This window comes from Sceloporus undulatus, chromosome 3, assembly GCF_019175285.1.
Source record: "Sceloporus undulatus isolate JIND9_A2432 ecotype Alabama chromosome 3, SceUnd_v1.1, whole genome shotgun sequence".
In the NCBI taxonomy this organism is placed as follows: domain Eukaryota; kingdom Metazoa; phylum Chordata; class Lepidosauria; order Squamata; family Phrynosomatidae; genus Sceloporus; species Sceloporus undulatus.
The window spans coordinates 92,839,080-92,861,219 of record NC_056524.1 but is presented as its reverse complement, the minus strand read 5'-3'; the positions used below and the strand labels follow the sequence as shown (position 1 = coordinate 92,861,219).

The window sequence follows — 22,140 nt, the reverse complement described above, 5'->3', positions numbered from 1 at the left end:
CTAGGATTTTCTCTATTATCTATGATTTTTGCTATCAGCAGGGATGCAGGGGTTGTACTGCAACTATTTCTAAATCTGTATGGTCACACAAGGCAACACAGAGTTGTAACTAGTTGTTTTTATGTCATTGAGGTGGAGAATCCTATCTGAGGTTTGGTGTAAATTTTAAAGGAGCTATCCAACAGTGTTCTGGGATTAGCATTTTCATTAGCTCCTTTAAAGTTTGAAATAAAACCTGGAGCAGATTTACCACCCTACCAACATGAAAGCCTCAGCCACAAGTGGATATATGCATTAGAAATATGTGTGACAATCTATGTGTCCCTTTTTGTGATTTGTAAATTGTTACTGTATATACTCATGTATAAGTCTGAAAATTTTAGTCAAAAAATTGACCCAAAAACCTGAGTCGGCTTATCCATGGGTCAATGTAAGTACTGTACTTAAGTCTTATATATTAAAAAATGAACCATCCTCTGGTGAAAGACAAGAGTGTAATTTGTCTTAAAGGCATTGATACCTTCTACTTTCTCATCCATCCAACCTTTACCGTGAGCACAAACAGTTATGCCTGCTGAAATTCTGTGTTTTCCCCTTTGCTTCATCCTTAGCTCCTTTGTTGCATGCCCCTAAATTTTACCCTCAACTTATCCATGGGTCATATCAAAATCAACATTTGTCCCGAAAACCTGCCCTAGACTTACACACGAGATCAACTTATAGTTCAGTATATATGGTAGTTTATGAACCACCCAGCCCTCAATCTGTTTAATGAATTAAAGAAATTAAGTGACACTACAGTTTATGTCCAGAAATGGACTGGAAACCATTGCAGTTGTTTCAGCACAATTGTCACAGCACCATAATAAAGCAGAGTTCCTAATGAACAGAATGTTTCTTCAGCTATTGATACTCAACATGGCAAGCTGAGAGAGGTAGGAGCAAATGGCTGCCATCCTTGAGCTTGATAAAGTTATTTCAATGCTGATAAGGAGATTCTGGGAGTTGTGGTCATAAAAGTTAACTTTTTCCAAAATCTGCCTGGATCAGTTCTCTTTTAGCCTGCATACATTCAGGAAAGCACACACATAAGTATTCCCTCAGATTTAGGTTTAGATTTACTTGATACATTTCACCCAGTACTATCATAATTAATGCACTTCATCCATTCACTTTGGCTTCAGCATTTCTAGTTGCTGATTAGACCTTGAAAGGCTTTATCTAAGGCTTCAGTTGACCACAATTAGGTACAACAAATCTCATTGATTTGAAAAGCCATAGGCACACCTAACTGAGTTTATGATTGAACTCTCCAGTTCCATGACTTGGTTGTGGACAGAGTGTATGTATTGTACAAACCACACTGAATGTAATGACAGTTTTTTTTTAAAAGAAATACTAATCTGGCTCCTTTCTAAATGCCATTAAAATTCTATTTGTTTTCTCCCTGTCAGAACTCCCAATATTGACATATTAGCTAAAAGAGGAATAAAGCTGACTCAACACATAGCTGCCTCACCACTCTGCACACCTAGCAGGGCAGCTTTCTTGACAGGCCGGTATCCTGTCAGATCAGGTAAAATATGTTATTACTTCTTCATTGTTCTTATGATTTGTAACTAAACTTACTTTTCAGTATTTATGAACATTCTTAACTCTATTGAAATAAGCACTTATACTAAGGGATAATACACCCTGGTGCTTTTTTGAACCAAGTGGGTAATCTGCCTAAGTAAAAGTGCCTATGCTGTTTTGAAACTTCAGTGAATTTGTTGGAAGAAGAAACAAAAAGAAATATTTCAAGAAAGAAAGGTAGGCAGGCAGGCAGATCAGACTAGGCGTAAGTGATAATTTACCAATTTCTGTTCTTTCATGCCAGGGCAGTATCAATTTTTCAGAGTGGTCTGTTTTAATTTCTACAAGTAGGTATCATACTTTAGCTTAAAGTGTTCTTTACAACATGTATTAAAACAAATACAAAAGATATTAAAGCTAGACACCTATCTGAGAATACGTGAGCTCTATTGAAAACAAAACAAAATTACTTCCGAGCATATATGTGTAGGATTGCAGGGTTATTATTATTATTATTATTAACCTTTATTTATGAAGCGCTGTAAATTTACACAGCGCTGTACATGCAATCTTTTTAGTTAGACGGTTCCCTGCCCTCAGGCTTACAATCTAAAAAGACATGACACAGAAGGAGAAGGGAGTGGTGGAGGGAAAGGGTAAGAGGTCCAGCAGTTCCTCTCAACCTCCGAGGTCTGGACCAAGGCAGATGGACTGGAGGGAGGGCAAGGCTTCATAATGGATGGTTAATCATTATCCAGAGAAAATACATAATCACAAGTAGGATAATACATATACAGTACATAGGAATACAGGAAATGGATCGATAAACAGCCAACAACAGAACATCAGATAGTAAGCGACAATTATGCGATGCCTGGGAAAGCTTCTCTCCTCAATGTAGAGATTATTTCCTTGTCACTGGTAGTTTGTATAAAATTATGGCTTTTATATGAAATATAAAAACCAGTATTGGGTATAGCCAGTAATGCTTACTAGATCTGAAAGCAGTTTGATCTGTTTACAGCAGGAGTGTCTCGCTTAAGTATTTTCTCTGTGTCGACTATCATCTTACGCTTTTATAAAATGGGCAGAATAATTCCCCCAGAGCCAGCAAGTGGAAAACAACATGAAGGCACACAATAACAGCAGCAAGAAAAGATCTCCAGTCACTCCTACAACATTCATATTTTTTATATACCATCCAGCAAGAAGAAAGGAAGAGACTTGAACCTAATATCAAGGAACAAAACAACTGAGACCATAATGATGTAGCTTTGATGATAGAGGGAACAGTGCTTATAAGAAAATGAGAAAGGAATAGCCTGGCAAAAGGTTTAAGTAGAAGCAAGGGTATGCTTAATTTTGATTTTGAAACTCTGTAATTTTTATCATCATCGTTTAAATGATGCCTTTGATTACATTATCTTGTAATCTCATAAGGATGGCCATTATTATCTTCATGCTGAAAATGGTGAGGAAGTTGATAGTAACAGAAAATGGCTTGCCTAAAGTCATGCACTGATTTCACTGCACATGTGAGATTTTATGTATTTATTTAAATTTGCCTATGGAATAATGATGCCATTTCAAGATGGCTCAAATAATTAATAAAACTTCACAGAATCACAGCTAAAATTCAGTTACTAAAATGATAAATAGGGCTTCTTTCTTTTTGAAGGAAGCAATTCTTCATTTTGGAAATTTTCTTCTCAGTGTGAGAAAGTGTTTCAAAAACTAAGGGGCTATACAGACTGGGATTGAATGCCAGCCTCAGGACAGAGTGGGGGCATGGTGTCCACATGCAGCATGCCCTGATGCCAGTGTCATGCTGCCCACTTGACCACACAGCAGGCAGTGAAAGGGCATGTCTTTGGCACAGCATTTAGATGCACTGTGCCAAAGAAGCTCCTAAAAGCCACCGCCACCGTAGCAAGGACAGCTTTTTGCCATTTTAATTAGGAGTGCCATTTTGCTGGCCCTTTTTGGGCCAGCAAAGTGCTGGATCGGGGCCTCAGCATGTGGTTGTTGCAGGCCCGATCCAGCACTCCCGGGGCAGCTTGGAGCTGCTCTAATGGGGTGGTTTGTTTTGCCCCTAAGTTTTCCATTTGCAGCTTGAGACTTATTCTTCTTAAAATTTTCATGTGTTCTTGTGTATGAAATGCTGTGCAGAAAATTCTGTTTCTTTTCTGTGCAGAAAATCCTGCTTTTTACACAAAATGAACATGTGTGAATTTTTCATAGAATAAATTCTGAATTGCAAGGGTTCTCATCAGTCCAGGATTCTTCTCATCAGGGTTTTTGACACTAAAGAAACAGACATTTTTACCATACTTAAATTTTTTTCAAATATGGTTTCCAATCCTATTTATAATTAATAAAAATGAAGATGTTGGGCTACATCTAGTTACATACAAACATGATAATGAAGAATACATTAAAACACTTCTTACCAAACAGTCACCTAACAGCCTTAAAAGAAGGATATTGAGAATAAATGCATCTTTAGAGCATCTTTTCAAGCTCTGACTTACTTCAGGTTGTTGTAAATTTCATGTTTTGTGCTCTACCAAAAAAAAATGGTATATCTGGTGCCTTTCAGTCTTATTTCCTCAGTTTTCCAAATAACTTTAACCAATGATCTTAGCAGTTCAAACTGGATACTTTCTGATTCATCACTTAGCCCTGACACACATTCCTGTATATGTCTATCACAAGCCTGTCCCATTGAGTAGAATAGGGTATACTGCCAGGCATACGGGTATAGAATTGCAGTTTTGCTTGCTATATTACTCTGTGGAGAGAAGTGGGCAAGCTTTGTGGGTCCAGGAGTCAGTTTGTTCCAAGAAGCCACGAGAGCCAGAGACAATGTTTTTCCTCCAGGACAGTCAGATAATCACTGGCAAGGAGACACAATTGCTCTAGTTGCCTAAATAGGCAGGGAGCAGGCATTCAGGTGTGTCTGATTATGAATGCGTTTCTGATAAAGCCCCAGTGATCTTCGAAGGCCCTCTCTTTTGGCTCAATGCTCCCTGAAGGTAGGCACGCTTCCCATATCCCCCTCTATGTCCACAGCCTCGTCCCTAGGCAGACTTGGCTGCTGAACCTCTGGAGGGGCCACAGACTCTGCTCCAGCAGAGCTAGGGCCAGCCTCAGGCTCCCCATTACAGGTTCAGGTCCTAGGAGCTACAGCTCATCCTCTGAGTCCTCCAAGTCGTTCTCCAGGCTGAGCATGACATAAATCCACTTCCAGTTTTGTAAATTTATTTTGGGGCAGTAAAACAGTTGCAAAGGTGAGCTGTACTTTATTCTAAATTAAGATTAATGCAGACAAGGACTTCTGAGCATAGTAATCCTTACTGTTCCCCTCCTCCTCCCTTTCTTGTGGTTATGTGCCTGCAGGAAGATCAGGTCCCTAAAAAAATCAGTAGGAATTCATGAGTGGCACACCGGCCATGTATTTTCCATCCTTAACCCATTTTGATTAACTTTTCCCAAATCTTTTTTAAAAACTGTTTTCTTTATATAAACAGAAAGTCAAGGAATGATCCGGCATAGCTACAACGAAACAGTCAATCAATATACCATCTATATTCCATGGCTAATCTGATAAAACTGTTGTTCTGATGTTGTTTCATTATAAAACATCTATATTCTTGTTAATGAAAACTGGTCTGCCTCATCTTCCAAAGTAGTTTTTGATTCCTTTAGGAATGGCTAGCTTGCATCATGTTGGAGTGTTCTTATTTTCTGCTTCTTCTGGTGGACTGCCTACTGAAGAAATAACATTTGCAAGACTTCTCCAGCAAGAGGGTTATACCACAGCTCTTATAGGTAAGATAGAATGAAATAGGCATATTTGTTCTGTTGGTTTTAGAAATGTATATCCTGCTTTTGAACTCAAAAACTGTCTTCGAAAACTGTTCACAAGCTAAAAATAGAATATCATAGTTCAAAATAAATTGGGCTGCTTTGCAAAGCACTGGATCAGAGTTGAATCATGTGGTCAGTTTTATACCTTTGCTTGAAAGCCACTGGCACTGCTTTGACAACATCCTTCCTTGAACATTGACTAGAATGGGAATTGTAAAGTAGTGACAAATTGGTCACGAGGGACTCCCATACTTGAAAGGAAAAGGCAAAGGGCATACCTGTTTGTTTTTTAATGCAGTGAAAAGTCTACAAGCCTACATCTGAATATCCACTTGAAATAATTGTATGGTTTTCTTCACTTAGGCAAATGGCATCTTGGGATAAACTGCCACAGCAATGATGACTACTGCCACCACCCATTAAATCATGGATTTAATTATTTCTATGGGTTCCCTGTGAACAATATCAGAGACTGCAAACCTGAACATGGAAGTGTTTTTCAAAGAGGAATTAAAATGTACAGTCCTACAATACTACAGATCACTGGGCTTGCTTTAATCTCTCTGGGAGTTTTGCATTATCTTGGTCTCCTCAGAATTTCTCACAGAGTGCTTGGCTTCTTCATCTTAATGGCTGCAGTGTTAATTGGAATCTTGCTGTTCTTCTTTTATAACTTTCGATATCTGAATTGCTTCTTGATGAGAAATTATAGTATTATCCAGCAACCCTGGAGCTACAAGAACCTCACTCAAAGATTTACAGAAGAAGCCAAAAGATTTATAAGAAGGTAGATATATTCATTTTTAAGGCAATGAATGGAATTCCAATGTGATTGATTGTTTATTGTAACATGTGGAATAGCTACCACTAGATTTATCTCACATCACAACAGATTTATGGAGCGTCAGTTATCCTTCTAGTTAGTATAAATCTGCATCCGGTATGGCCAAATCTCAAATCAAATTTGGAGTAATTCTGGCACATCCTGAGGCAAAGCAGACTTCTTCCTGAAATTGCCAGAAGTGAAGGAACATCATACATAAAAACTTTGTATCTCCACCTGCAAAAAAGGCAGACCACTAGTTGGGGGGGAGGGGGAGGAATGTCTGAGTAACTGACAGATGCACTTGGTTATGATATCTGTGCTAGCAAGCAAGTAATGTTATAATGTCTGGAGTTGTGGTTCTATGTTGAGCTCTGTGTGGCTCATCGGATTCTGTTCATGCATAGTTTCAGAACCTTTCTCATTCAATAGCATCAGTTTTGCAATCAAGTTTTGTCAAATTGTTTCTTATATTTTCTTTTGGGTTCATTTTAATTGCATAGGATTCATTCCTTGATATATGTGAACTGCATTTGTACCAGTCTGAAAATATTGTTTATTATTTGTATAGTACATTCAATTTAATTTACAGGTGATCAGTGTTGAAAAGATACTACCCCAATGTGCTAACTATTTTAATGAACACTATATTCAAAGCATTTTATGGTTACACTTTTCTGGAATTTTCTCAGTAGATGTTTTTCCCCCTTAAAGGGCTTTAATTTATTTGGAGTTAAACTCTATTGTTTCTTCAGCCCATTATTAATAAGCCTGGAATGATTGAGCAGTACTTTTCAGTTACAAACAAAATCAAAATCCCATACCAATTTATGTTTGAATATGATAATATGTAAGCTGTCCTGGGAGTAATAAATAATGCTTGTTAAGTATTTTTCTTGCTTAAAAAACTAGCAAGATTTTTGATGCCTTCTAGATTATTTGATATTTTGTATGGCAAAAAATCATATTTTGTACTATTCTATTTCAAGCACTGTTAGGCAGGCAAACAGTCCTGAAAATGTATAGGTAGAGTATATTCACTTGGGTTGTCATCATTTTTGAGCTGACGTTTTGAGTTTATGGGACTTGAAATTAAATTAAATATTTTTCCTCTATGTTAAAAAGTAATAGCGTAATTGTATACAAGTTTCCTCATAAGTAAGTCCCATTCATTTCAATTAGTCTTATACCCAAATAAATAAGTGTACATAAGTGTATAACCACAGCAATCTATCGTGGAAATTGTTCCTTTTAATTGGAAGAAGGTTGTGTGGCTACATAGGAAGATATTTGAGTTTGACAGATCATTTCAATTCCATCAATATCCCATAGATCTTTAGCCAATGTAAATCCAATTTAAATACAACAGACTCTGAGCATGTATGCTGGCACAAACTTAGAACTGCAGCATCCCATATCATTCTGGCCAATCTTGCGTGAGAGGTTATATCAAATTCATTTTAACAAAGCTGGAGATAAGAGAGATCTTTTAATATCAAAATCATTACCAGCCTTTGACAGGGGAACTACAAATCCACATTTTCACTGCATAAGCTCTTGCTTTACAGGGTGGAAGGGGAAAGGACTGTTTCAGGATCCACACAAACTTTCAGATTCTCTGGCCTACCGGAAATTCCTTTCAAATGTCCTTCAAGATGACATTTTCTGTGGTAGTAGGTGATGTTTAAAAGACCCCATCCCACATGTCTGTTTGGATATACAAAACTTATTTTCAGAGCTCTTTGTGTCACCGTTAATATATCTGTGGCATTTTTTCAGTGGATTACTCTGAAATTTCAGAGACATAGCCATGTTAGTTTGGGATATGTATCTAAGCAAGTAGACTCAGGGGTGAAACAAACTACCCCAAAGGGGTGGCGTGAAGCCTCCCTGAGAAAGGCAGATTGGGACAGCGGCAACTGCACACTGTGGCCCCATGCGCCTTTTTGCTCATGCAAAAAGAAGCAGCAAATTGCTGGCTTTTCCCATTCCACAACGGCTTTACAAAGCTCCTGCAACATACGCTGTCTAAATATTGTGCTGCCAGAGTACCCAGAAGCCAGCCTACATGTGGGCAACCAGATAGTGTGAAGGCAGCTTCCGGGAATCTTCAGAACATGTGGCATCAAAACATTGCACTCCAAAGCAGCATGGACAGTGGCGCAAAAAGGCAATCTGTTTCACCCTTCAGTCTATGAAAGCTTATCCTACAACTTCTTGCACACAGTTAGCTTTAAAGGTGCTACAAGATCCCCTTGCATGCTATATAATTTCAGCTACACTTCAAATCTCAGGTCCGTACTAGAATTCCCATGCCATCTCTTTAGTATCCAACAAGGTCCTCTGCACAAGAATTTAGAAAATCTTTGACAGCTGCTTGCTAATTTTGTTCATTTCATTTGTCCAGAGCATGGGCCCAGATGAATAGAGTAGGGTCAGCTGGGACTAGCAATGACTCTCTAGCGTTTTAGGCAGGGGATTTTCAACTGAGTTAAAATCAGTCCTAAGCCTATTCAGTTTCTGAAATCAAACAAGCTTGGATGTTTCCAAGGAGATACGTTGGTATAGGGAATAATCAACCCCATTCAAGTTCATGAATGGAATCTGTTAGTAGAATGAACAGTATTTGTTTGTTTGTTTGTTTTGATAGACTCAGCACTGAGCAGAATCTGGTATGGTATGGATGCTTAGACTTTGGCAATTACTAAGCAATTACACCAAGTTTATATAGAATTCTTATAAAACCACATAGTGGCAGCAACTGAACAATAAAAGGCTATGAGAGTAATATGAACTCATCAATAATGTGAACACACAGTTTTCAAACTGTCACTCTTGTTCTTTGTACTGCATACTGTTTTTTAAGCTAGTTTCTTTTATTTGACAAATTTGTCAGTGTTTTAGAACATGGCTCAAAATGTTTTGTACATGTTCAATTTAACTTGAAATCTCTAAAGAGCTTACAATATACCATGGGTTTTTTCTTAAATGAAGTTAAGAAACAGCCCATGAAAGGTGTTTAGACATTAGCGTACTATCTAAGGTTCCTAATACCTGTTCCCCACCTTCCCCCCCCCCCCCAAAAAAAAAAAAAGAAAGCAAGGGAAAGGTCCTCCTCCCCATTGCCTCTCCTAATCGGGCAGGTTTCTAAGCCACACACAAGGGCTACATAAGTATAGCTGGCATGGTTCCCCATTTTTTCATTTCTCCGCTTTACATCATTGTAAATGTGAAGGAGGGAACATGACAGGTGCAAAACCTGCAAGTATATTCCTATTTCCCCTACTCAAGCAGTAGGGAATTGGGTGTATGGATGCCTGAGCAGGGCTCTGGGTTTTTTGGTTTTTGTGGGTTTTTTTTTTTATTATTATTATTATCTTGTTAGTAGGCATAGACTACAGTAATTATCTCTTCCTCCACCCCCTGGCAGAGGCGTGTATGTGCTTGAATTTGAAAATGAATGAATAAAAGTAAGACATTATCTTGAGGATGACAAAACCTTTTTACTTACTTATGGAAGGCAAAGCATTTATTTCTCTGTGATGTGGTACATCTGAAGATTTAAGACTGTGAAAAGTCAAATGTGTGTAGCTGCTTGTAGCCATGAAAAAATATTCTGCATAGGAGCAGATAACAGACAGAGAGACTCTAAAAAATTATCATGTTCTTCTCATTTTTGCTCTATATTTAAGGAAGCCAGTAACACCCTGCCTTTGTTTGTTCTTGACACTTTAAAAAAGTTATTTTTTCACTTATTTAAATTTAGTCATACTTTAAATGCCACTTTGACATGATATGCTTCAGTTATAAAAGATGAACTGTACCAACTGTTTGAAGCAACAAATTCTTTTTGACTGAAATAGCATTCAGTATACTCAGTTCATTAGTGAGGAATCATAGAATCATAGAATCGTAGAGTTGGAATAGACCACAAGGGCCATCCAGTCCAACCCCCTGCCATGCAGGAAATCCAAATCAAAGCATCCCCGACAGATGGCCATCCAGCCTCTGCTTGAAGACCTCCAAGGAAGGAGACTCCACTACATTTGGAGGAAGGAGTGTGTTCCACTGTTGAACAGCCCTTACTGTCGGGAAGTTCCTCCTAATGTTGAGGTGGAATCTCTTTTCCTGCAGTTTGCACCCATTGCTCCGGATCCTAGTCTCTGGAGCAGCAGAAAACAAGCACTCCATTTACTAAGGAATGAACTTTTAATTAAACAAGACAATGCAAGTAATCCTATGATTATGTGTGCAGAATATGCACACACATATATATCCAATTCAGAGCCAATACCGGGGCTGGCACTGCTGAAGACCAAGTCCCCAAAGGGTGGGAGTCACTGCCAGTTGTTATAGCAGGGATGACAATCATGCAGCCCTGAGATGTTGTTGGACTACAAATCCCAGCATCCCCAGTCTGCATAGCCAGTTGGTAAGGAAAGATGGGAGTTTTAGTCCAATCACATCTGGAGGGCTGCAGGATTTCCATTCCTCCCTGGCTTGCTTTCACCTTTTTTGTCACATGAACTGGAAGAGAGCTTGGAAAACTTTCAGCTTTTGACTGCATCAGCCCTTCCTCACCCTTGGAACTGCTGTTTGGGAGGCGGGAGCAGGGAAAGTAACTCTTGAAAACTCTGATTGATAATATAAGATAGTAATAGTATACTTCTTGGTGGGAGAGGAAAGGAAACAGAAACTACAAGCGAGACTAGTCTTCCTCTCCTCTCCCCCCAAAAAATCCTGGATTGACACTGTGTGTGTGTATGATCTGTAGGGGGAATGGTATAGCCTCTCGGATGTTGCTGAACTACAGTTCCTGGCATTCTTCATCATTCATTATTCTGTGTAGGGAGATTATCACACACACCTAAAAAGCGAATTAAAGCAGAATAGGTGTGCCTATGGTCAAATCATATCAAATGACACCACAGCTGAGCTGTAGCTGGCCTGAATTCGATCCATGACTATTGCATACCTTTTTACTGACAGGGCTTTCCCATTAATGGCTGTGCAGTAATGTCTGGGCTTTAGTCCTGGCGTTGGCAATCACATGGTATCATTTTCATCCCCTTCCTGCTGCTATTCCCAAGCAGCCTGTTTTCTTTTCTTTCTTTTTTTAAAAAACACTTTCTTTTCTTTGCCCCCCCCCCCGCACTCAATCACATTACTATAATGCCTAAATTGTGTAGAAAATGAGAAAAAATATAAACCAAATGAATGCTGTAAAACAATTGGGAGGAAAGGTGGGGTTAAAAGCAGCATGCTGAGAAAGAGAGCCTCAGACTAGTAATGGCTGCTGCAGTAACTGTAGTAGAGGCTGCTCCCAAGCATTTTCTTTCATTAACATGAGTGTGGCAAAAACATGGACTCATGTGACAATCTCCTAGGTCTGTTGAACTATTGCAGTTCAACTTCTAGAAGGACAAAAATGTCCACAAAATTCAGTATTTTCTACATATCATGCCCCATCCTGCTTTTACTCCCATTTCAAGTTCAACCTATTAGATTTTGAATGGGATTTATATAAGTGTTAACTATGAAGCAGTTGACTCAATTGTTCTATTTCCATCAAGGCTAATAGTTGGAATTAGGCTACATGTTCTACATATACAAGTATTTTAAATAGTGAAGAAATCTACTTGAAATCCATAAACAATGTCCGGCTCTTCAAGTTATTTTTTCACAGATGCTTTGCATCTCAAGTGAGGTCTTCAAGTTCCTTTTATGACCAATTTATGTGTCTCTCTTTTCTATTAAAGAAGACACTCACAGTTGATTGGAAAGTGAGTCAGCTCCTGAAGTGTGTGGGGTATTTTTTAACAGATAATATTTTTTAAAAGGAGGAAAGAAATATTTAACAGCAACCAAGAAGAATTACTGTGCATGTTAAACAATGTCATGTTGAGCTTCTAAAGTGTCATTGCCATGTGAACAGATATGACTGTCTGCTTTATGGAAGCACAGAGTTTGCTTTATTGTACTCCCAATGAATAAAATGTAGATTTGTTGAGAAAGGAAGGTCTGTCTTGGTAAATTGTGTAGAAGGGGATGGCAATAAATTTCCAAAGGAGCTGTTTGCTGAAGTGCTCCAGTTAATAAAACAGGACTTTAACTGTTATTGTCAAATCTGCCTCCCATTTACAAGCTGATGTGCCATCCCATTTTCAAGGTCACAGGAGAGGTAGTCAGTCATGGTTCCCTTTCCATCCAAAAAGAGAGAGATTTAGACTGAGAAAAATAGCCATCACTGACTTTCTAATCTTAAAGATATTAATAGGTGAGATCCTTTACCTGAGAGTGTGCTGTCAATCAGGGCTGGTGGGCTTAAAAAGCAAACCAGTGGATGATTTTATACCTTTCTGTATGAACCACTGATTAGATATCTGTTCTTGGAGTCAGAATTCAGTGTTACAGTAGCATCCTTTATATTGCTTCAGGGGTTGTTATCTCCAGAAAATGGGCATTTGTAATAGAAGTGGTGACTTGTATCTGTCCTGTATTTATTGCTGTAATCCTAGGTTCCCATTAGATGCTGTTGCAAGAGATGTAAGTTCTCTCTTTGGTACTTTTTTAAAATCAATCTGCCTTAAGTTATTTTGTACTCCTATATGGAAAATGGGATTACTCTAAAAAAAAAAAAATTAGGCTTCAGCTCTTAACCCAAGATGATGATGATGATGATGATGATTACAACTTTGGATTCATTATTACATTGTAAATGACAGTCAAGCATTTTCATTCTTAGTTGAAGGTTATAGCACCAGTTGCAAGAACTAGGAAGACAAAAATATTTCTGCCTGCATTATATCTGTAGAACAAGGCTGCATCTGCACTGCAGAAATAAAGTGCCATGGTTCAATGCTATGGAATTCTGAGATTTGTAGTTCTGTGAGACATTTAGCTGTCTCTGTTAGAGAGGTTGGTGTCACAACAAATTGTAGTTCCCAGGATTCCATAGCAATGAGTTATGACAATTAAAGCAGTGCTAAATTGCTTTATTCCTGCAGTGCCGATTCAGCATTGAATTACAGTAGTATTTGCATTCAGGAAATTCCTCTGTGTGGAAAGCATAATTTCGGTGCAAAAACACATCAATTTGGGTCATTAAAAGGTTCTAATGCAAAGAAACATGTTTCCAGAGTGCTATATGTTTTTGCAACTCTTCAAAACTCTGCTACAGTAATTTTGCACTCAAAAAAATCATGTAGATTTAGTAAATAATGCTTTTTTTGCACGTGCACACACATGAAATGATTTTCATACAACCCACACATCCATTTTTTAAAAACTATCTTGATAGCAGTTTTGCACAAAAAACTTGAGGGTATCTGGAAAAATTGTTGCTCCGTGAAAAATGTGGTTTTTTTCTCACAAAAACATTTTTTGTGCAAAAATTCATTTCTAGATAGTTACAATTTGATGCAAAATTGTTATCTTTACCCAAAAATATCAATTTTTCAGACATAAGCATATGGCTGTCTGGAAACTGACTGAATTTTTGTTTGTTTGTTTGTTTGCTTGATTGATAAAAGCCCACAATGTTCATGCAAAAAGTTCACATGCACTTCTATGTAGATTAAAAGACTTTGGGATGTGTGAATGTGAGCCAAAAGTGATACAAAAAATACCTGTTTTCTCCAAGGGCCAGAAGACAGCTATGGAAATAATTCATCTTTGAATGCAAGGCTGCAACAGTCTAATATTTGCATCCCTGCCCTAGACAGTGACCAAGATACAAACTTCAAACGAAAGGGCTTTTTATGTATAGGGATGGTAATATATTGATAAAATTGTATGCATTCCTTGAATTCTAATGTATTCTTTCCCCTGCCTTTCTTTCTCTTTCAGGAACACTGATGCACCGTTTCTTCTTTTCCTTTCTTACCCTCAGGTGCACACAGCTCTATTTGCATCCCAGCTTTTCAGAGGAAAGAGCAAACATGGCTTATATGGGGATGCTGTGGAAGAGATGGACTGGAGTATAGGTATGTTAAGTGACTATCCATAAATATTATGTCTCATTTTCTAATTGCCTTTTAGCTATATGAAAAGCCTGGTACAGTCTATGACAGTGTAAAATGGTTATTTCCCTACAGTGAGCCAACTTCTAAAATGTTTTGCCTCAGCCATACACATGAGTGAGTCAAAACAAATTTAGGATGCCTCTCTAAGCTATTAAGGATGAATGATTACATTTCAAAGCATGTTAAAAACCTGGAAATTGAGGATTGTCTACATGGGTGATTTACCCCAAATTCCCCCCTGGCTTTCTGTGTCCTATTTACATGCTACAAGGCCAAAATCCTGAATTCAGTCTGTCTTCATGATGCCTGCTCCCTAACCAGCATTTAAACAAGTCACTTTCTGTTGCGGGTTTTCAGCTCTGTTTGCAGCTGTGGTGGTCTTTACTCAGGGTCCCTGTGAGCCACCTGGCACCACCTCTACTGGCACAAATCTCTCCGAGGGCATGAGTTGCTTTACCCCCTGTTGATAACTTGGCAATGGGTAAGAACAAGAGCTGCATGGGAAAGCAGCCATCCATTGTTTGCTGTGATAGCTGAAATACTGTAGCAAAGATAAAGGGGAATTCAGGGCCAGAATACAACAGGGGCACCTTGGAGTATTCTGGCAAGTGAAGGTGGGGCCTCAACCAATTTTATGTTTTTCTCCTCCACATTCTTAAATATCAAACTGGAGTAAAACTGTCAAAACAGGTGTGGTCACAATAATTTGTAATAAGATATTGACAGAATTTATAAACTGAATGTACAGTATATTTAGACAACATTTAGAGAACTCAGCATCATTTTCTTTTTCCTATTCATAATATCAGTAGAGGTAGAAGGACGGTGCACACAGTAATGATATCATGTGCAGTATTTACACTCCAGCTCTAGGATTTTTTTTTAAAATGCATTGGATTTTCTTTCTCTCACTAGTAAGAATCCCCATGTATGTCAGGCGGGGATATGTATCTTTACTTATTATATTCTTTCATGTAAGAGCAACAACTTTCAAAGGTTTTCTCTCTGCCAGGACTATAGGATCTTTGGACTTTTTCCAATGCTCTTTCTTTCTTTCCAGAAAAAACAATGCTTTTTCACAAAAATGCGTACAGTTTATGTAAAATACAGTCCTCCCTCCATTTTTGTCGAGTTCAAATCCACAGTCTCGGTCCTTTGTAGACCAGCAAGTGGGGAAGGTTAAAATGGCCTGTGTGGCCATGACGCACGGAGCCATTCAAGTCAACAGGGCTTGCATAGGTGTCAATTTCTAGTTTTGCATGGGATGAGGTCTGGAATGGATCCCCGCAAAAATGGAGGAAAAACTGTAGAATGTTTTTTGCATAAATCCATTCTTTTTGTGTGTAAAACTGACTGAAAATAGGAAAAACAAGGGGAGAATGCCACTTTATTTCTACTGAGGCAATCTTTTTCATTTGGGCATCTCAATAAATCAGGATACCCTGTCTTTTGAGGATCATAAAAATTTTCAAATATACTTTACTTCTAAATGCATGGTATAATCATATCCCATTTTCAAAGGAATGTTCATATGTTCCACTCAAACATCAAGATTTAGTGAACACACAGTGAAATAAACATACAATAAAATTTCAGAAGACACACATGTTCTTAGGTTGTGGGATATTTTCTGATTTCAGTCAAGGCCCATGTTCTCCTAAAAGAAGAAAATTTTATTTCCCTAGAATGGGAATGGTCCAACTTACTCATGACCCAAACATGTCAGTTTGATTTGCTGTTTCATGTTTTGCTGGCATAGGACATTTCCTCCCCCTCCCCCTTTCCTTCCTTCCTTCCTTCCTTCCTTCCTGTTCCAATACCGTGCTCTGACTGGAACAAAATTACAGTGACAGTAATCAATAGATTAACTGAGATAGATTTTGTTTGAGCCAGGGTGGTAGCAGTGGTTGTCCACTCGGAGAAAAAAAAGGATAAATGCCAAGTGGCTGAAGTTTTCAGACTTTGTTTACTGTACAGATGTGTATTATAGGGGTAGTTCTGTGGATTTTGTTACAAAACAGGAATTCAGGGGAACTAAAATATAATGCAAAAGGGCTAAAGTAAATGTTCTGAGCAAAAGTATGTGAAGAAGGCAGCATGGAAGCATGGTATTTCCTTGTTTCTTGTAACATCAGGTTGATTCAGAGTTTTACCATGATTTCAAACTCCATTCACTCGGTATCACAGAAATACTCATGTTTCTTCTGCAGTAAGAAAAATACTGTTCTTATGTGCAGTAATGTCTGCTGCCGTGTGCATGAAACAAAAGCCCTGATATATACATGAACTTTTGTATAGGTGTGTAAAATATAAAGAATATAAAGTATTCAGTGTTCAAAAATACCCTGATGAGGGTAATCCTGGGTTGACAAGAATCTCCACAGTTTGTAATTTATTTTGTAGATAGATAGATAGATAGATAGATAGATAGATAGATCTGTGCTTTTATATTCAGTAAACAGCATTTTCTGTTTAGGAACCAACATTTCTGCACAGAAAATAATAAGTCTGTGCAGAAATATTCCTTTTCATGAAAAAATGTTGTTTTCTGTGGACACAATACTGTAGTTGAGGACTATGCAAAATTTCCATGTGTATTTTTTGTGCAGAAAATATTTTTGTGCAGAAAATAGCATTTGTATATATGCCAAAAATTGTGTTTTCGTCACAAACACCTGACACAAATACATGCACATTTTACTCAGAATATATCCCAAACTGGGAATAATGTTTGAAAGCTGCACAGCTTTCGAAGTCTTTTTTTTTGGGGGGGGGGGGGGTAGGAAGATGAAATTGTTTTTAAAATACTCCTTTTTTGTCATTTGTGTAAGAATCATAATGTAGAAAGTTTGGGTGACAAAACAGCAGTATTAGCTGGGAAACATGGGTTATGTGAATGTAAAAGGGGGCACTTTCTTTTTAAATATGTGCTGATCATGAGGCTTATCAATTCTAAAACTTTTTGAGAGTGGGGTGAGTACTATCTCATTATAATATGGACACAAGGAAAGTGATTATTACTGACACGCACTTTGTGGTGGTTAACATTATTTGGCTGGTCTGACATATAACATGAGATGACAGAGGGGACACAACAATAACTGAAAGTGCCTCATACTTTGACAACTAACAGAGCTATGTAAGACATAACAACAAGGGGTTATACTTTTGCAAGAGCTGCCATTCTGCAGTTGAGGGGATTCCTCTTCATGAATTCGTATTGTACTAGACTCTCAGCTCCATGGAACTGAATCCAAAATGCATGGTCGTTGAGCGCCTTCCAAGGCCATCTTTGGGGCATTAAAGCTACATCATGTTTTACCCTGTTGTTATTGCTGTTTATTAGGGTTATGAGCCAAATTTAATCTATTAGCATTAGCATTGTCAGCAACTATCAATCCTATATCATCTACTGTGCACTAATATGATTGCCAATATAGCATCTATGGACTCAGTTATGAATAGAGAAGGGGAGGATAATGGGCTGTTCATTGAAGATAACTATACGATTGTGAATGCAGTTCAGGGGGTATCAATTGGAGTAGTGCAGGGCAATGGGACATATAGCGTGAACAGGGTGAACAAGAAACACAAAGGGAGATGAGATAGATACCTAAGATCTATCCCGCCTTCCATTCACCCTGTTAGCCCAAGAGAACCGAGGATCATCCCAAACATACCACAGACCCTCACCCTGCTCCTCTGCAACACCAGGTCAGTAAAAAAACAAATCTTATATCAACCATGATTTGCTAGAAGAGGAGAATGCCGACCTGGCGTGTTTTACAGAAACCTGGCTGGGAGAGGACCGTAGTGTGACCTGGGTCAAAGCTCTCCCAGCTGAGTATGCTGTCAAGGAGCATGTCAGGGAAAGTGGGTGAGGGGGAGAAGTGACCATAGTCCACAAAAGTACCATCACTCCGACCAGAAAACCAGGCCGTAAAACAGAGCACATCGAGTGTATTTACCTGACTCTAAAGGCTAGAGACAGTTTGGGGATTCTGTTGGTCTACCGTCCACCCCGTTGCCTAACAGACTCCCTAACCGAGCTGACACAGCTGGTCTCAGAGCTGGTGTTGGAGTCCCCTAGGCTTCTTATCTTCAAGGCTGGCTCATCAGACCTGACAGGTGCAGCTCAGCAATTCATGGATTCCATGAGGCCATGGGTCTGTCTCAATTGGTCTCAGGTCCAACACATTGTGCTGGTAATACACTCGATGTGGTCTTTAGCATGGACCGGAAACATCTGTGGGCAGAAGTAAAGCAAACCATTGCCCTGTCATGGATGGATCATTTTCTGGTCAAGGTAGGACTGAAGGCCCAAAAGGTTCCAAGAAGCCCTAGAGGGAGTTTTGGTTGTGAATGATGGCGATTCTGTTGAAATCCTGGTCAATACCTGGAATAGCAGTCTTACCAGGGCTCTATTGCTCCCGAGCATCCTTTCCAGCCCGCTCCAAATAAAAAAATCCTGGTATACGGAAGACCTTCGTAAATGAAGCAGGCTGTGTAATGACTAGAGCACCGCTGGCAGAAACATCAGTGCTTATCTGACAAGATACTCCATAAGAATATGTTAAATTCTTATGGAGCAGCAATCGATGCAGCAAAGAACTCGTTCTGTGCTGCACGGATTGCATCGGCGGAGTCTCGTCCAGCGGAGCTGTTCAGGGTGGTTAAAGAGCTAACTCAACCGTCTCCCACCCTGAACCCTTTAGTAGAACCAACTATGGCCTGCTGTGACGCTTTTAATGACTTATTTGCTGATAAAATTTCTCAGATAAGGGCTGATCTTGATGACAGAGATGTCCAGTGACTCTGTAAATCGGATTAAACTGAATCACTTTGAGTTTGTAAATACCAATGACGTGGACAAACTCCTTGAAACTGTAAGGAGGATGATGTGCCCTCTTGATCCTTGCCCATCCTGGCTGACTGTCCAGGGAAGTGATGAAATAAAAACATCACTTCATTTGATAATAAATGCATCCTTCCGGGAGGGTACATTTCTATCTTCACTAAAACTAGCTATAGTGAAACCTCTTTTAAAGAAACCCTCCCTGGATCCCCTGTTGAGGAACAACTACAGACCGGTCTCTCTATTACCATTCTTGGGCAAAGTGATCGAGAGGGCAGTCGCCTTCCAACTCCAAGCTGTCTTGGATGAACCCGATTATCTAGACCCATTTCAAACTGGCTTTAGAGCGGGATACAGAGTTGAGACAGCCATGGTCATCTTAGTCGATGATCTCCGTCTGAGTATTGATGGGGGAAGTGTGACCCTGTTGGTACTCTTGGTCATTTCAGCAGCCTTCGATACCATCAACCATGGTATCCTTCTGGAGCGCCTGAGAAAGTTAGGTATCAGAGGCACTGCGCTCCAATGCTTCTGTTCCTACCTCTCGGGTAGACTCCAGATAGTAAGGCTGGGGACAGTTACTCTCGCAAAAGAGAGCTGACATCTGGCATTCCTCAGGGCACCATTGTATCCCCCATGCTATTTAACATTTACGTGAAGCCACTGGGAGAGATCATCCGGAGACATGGAGCACGGTGTTATCAATATGATGATGATACTAAGATCTACCTCTCCATGTCTCCGACTGGTACAGTAACTGAGGACGGCATCTCTCCTCTGGATGCCTGCCTGGGGTCAGTAATGGGCTGGATGAGGGAAAACAAACTCAAGTTGAATCCAGAAAAAATGGAGGTACTTGTGATAATACTCCTAGTCCAGGGACGGAGATTTGCCATCCTGTCCTGGACGGGGTCACACTCCCCCTAAAGGAGAAAGTCTGCAGTTTGGTAGTACTCCTGGACTCATCTTTACATTTATCATCTCAAGTTGATGCGATGGCCAGGAGTGCTTGGTACCTGGACAAAAAGGACCTTGAAACAGTGGTACATGCACTGGTAATCTCTCGCTTAGATTTCTGTGATGTGCTCTACATGGGGCTACCTTTGTACCAAGTTCAGAAGCTTCAACTAATCCAAAATGCAGCAGCCAGATTGGTCACTGGAACTTCCAGATCAGACCATATAACACCAGTCTTAAAATCCTTACGCTGGCTGCCAATTAGCTTCCGGGTGCAATATAAAGTGTTGGTTATTACCTTTAAAGCCCTACATGGCTTGGGCCCAAGTTACTTGAGGGAACGCCTCTCCCTACGCAATCTGCCTCACATCCTCAGAACAACTGGGAAGAACCTACTTGTCTCCTAAAGTGAGATTAACAGCTACTTCACAAAGAGCATACACTGCTGCTGCCCCCATGCTATGGAACAACCTTCCGGAAGACATCCGCCTTATATCTACCTTAGATGCCTTGAAGAAGGCATTAAAGATGGATCTCTTCCAGCGAGCCTACCCCCCCCCCCAGATCTTCTGTAAAGAAGAACGGTTCACCTCAGATCAGAATTGCCATTTATTGATTTTATTGTAACAATTTTAGATATGTATTTTAGATATGTATTTTAGATATTGTATCATTGTATTCTTGTTGTAATCCCGCTTCGATCCATTGGGAAAGGCAGGAAATATAAATAAAATTTTATTATTATATTATTATTAAATTAATCTAGAGTTCTGTTTAATCTTATAAGGGGCAGAACAGATGTTCCACTCAAACACCAAGAATTAGTAAACACGCAATGAAATAAATATACAATAAAATTTCAGAAGACACACATGTCAAATCTGCTTTTTATAAAATCTATTTGAAACCCCGCTGTCCACACCGTCCACTCCCAGGAGAACCCGAAAGTGCACAGCTCATCCACATGGTGCAGTGTCAAGCTCCCTACCATGCATGTACACCATTGCATAAACAGATTGCTGCCTACTGCGTAGATGCCATCCCATTGGCTAGCCACGCCATTGAACGGCCACACAATTGCACCTGCAATCCTCCTTGGAACATCAGTGTGTCCAGTAAAACACTAGCAAAGCACAATCAAGCCTCCTACATGCCACCTTCACACCCCTTCACTCCCACTTGGACTGTCTGGTTTGTGTCTGTTGTAACTATATCCACTTATAGTTATGTCACACTTCCACTTTTTCGTACTGCCACCCTGACCACTTGAGTACCATAGCTCCATCCTTTTTTAATGCGCACTTGCACCAGTGCATTTATGTGCAACTGTAGGATTGGGTTAGGATGGATGGATTACTCCTTCAGAACTGCTCCTTCAGAACTGATCTGATGTTGGGAAGTTTATATGAGGGGTTGAAGGTGTGCATTTTCTGGGCTAAGTCAGAATATCCTGATTTTTAGGCCTGGAGCGTGGCTTCAATCTGGTTTCCACCCTCTTTGGAGGCATGTGTCATCTAAATGCCCCGCCTTCAAAGTGGTCGAAACGGCTTTATGTGTTTCACCCCTATATGTATGTTACTCCAGATAATATCCAGAAGATGTATGTATGTGCACAGCAAAACCTCTGCTTTTTTAAACTTAGCCAAACACAGTCACAAAAAGAGAAGTGCTGCACAGTTTATAGATATGAATATAGCATGCCCTGTTTTTCATGTTACAGATGAACCACAATCACTTGACTGGGGAAGATGGTGAACTATCATTTCATGTTAGTAGTATCTAAACCAGGAATGGGAAATTTGCTCTCCTCAGGTAGTTGTTGACCTTAAATTCCCAGCACTGTCTATATCTAGCAGTCCTACAATTAACTAGTCCTAATTATTATTATGATTTTACATAGGATTCTGTAAAGCAAGAAAGGTTGAGTATGAGTCTATACAAGGCATATGGCCTCATAGAGCATAACTTTCAGAGGCAGGCTAATTTATCAAGTTCTGCAAGGGTTCTACTTTCTTTGTGGGTATATTGGAATGACT

The 22,140-nt window shown here is 39.4% G+C and overlaps 1 protein-coding gene across 4 annotated transcripts in view; it reads left to right on the top strand.

Annotated features, from left to right (window-relative positions):
• Positions 1-22,140, top strand: part of STS (steroid sulfatase) — a 211,094-nt gene that overhangs the window by 30,223 nt on the left and 158,731 nt on the right. For all 4 annotated transcript variants that reach the window (XM_042457724.1, XM_042457722.1, XM_042457721.1 and 1 more), the window contains exons 3-6: positions 1,455-1,576; positions 5,284-5,406; positions 5,809-6,232; positions 14,117-14,253. In XM_042457724.1, the coding sequence (XP_042313658.1) occupies positions 1,455-1,576; positions 5,284-5,406; positions 5,809-6,232; positions 14,117-14,253 (806 nt within the window). The remainder of the gene's footprint in view (positions 1-1,454; positions 1,577-5,283; positions 5,407-5,808; positions 6,233-14,116; positions 14,254-22,140) is intronic.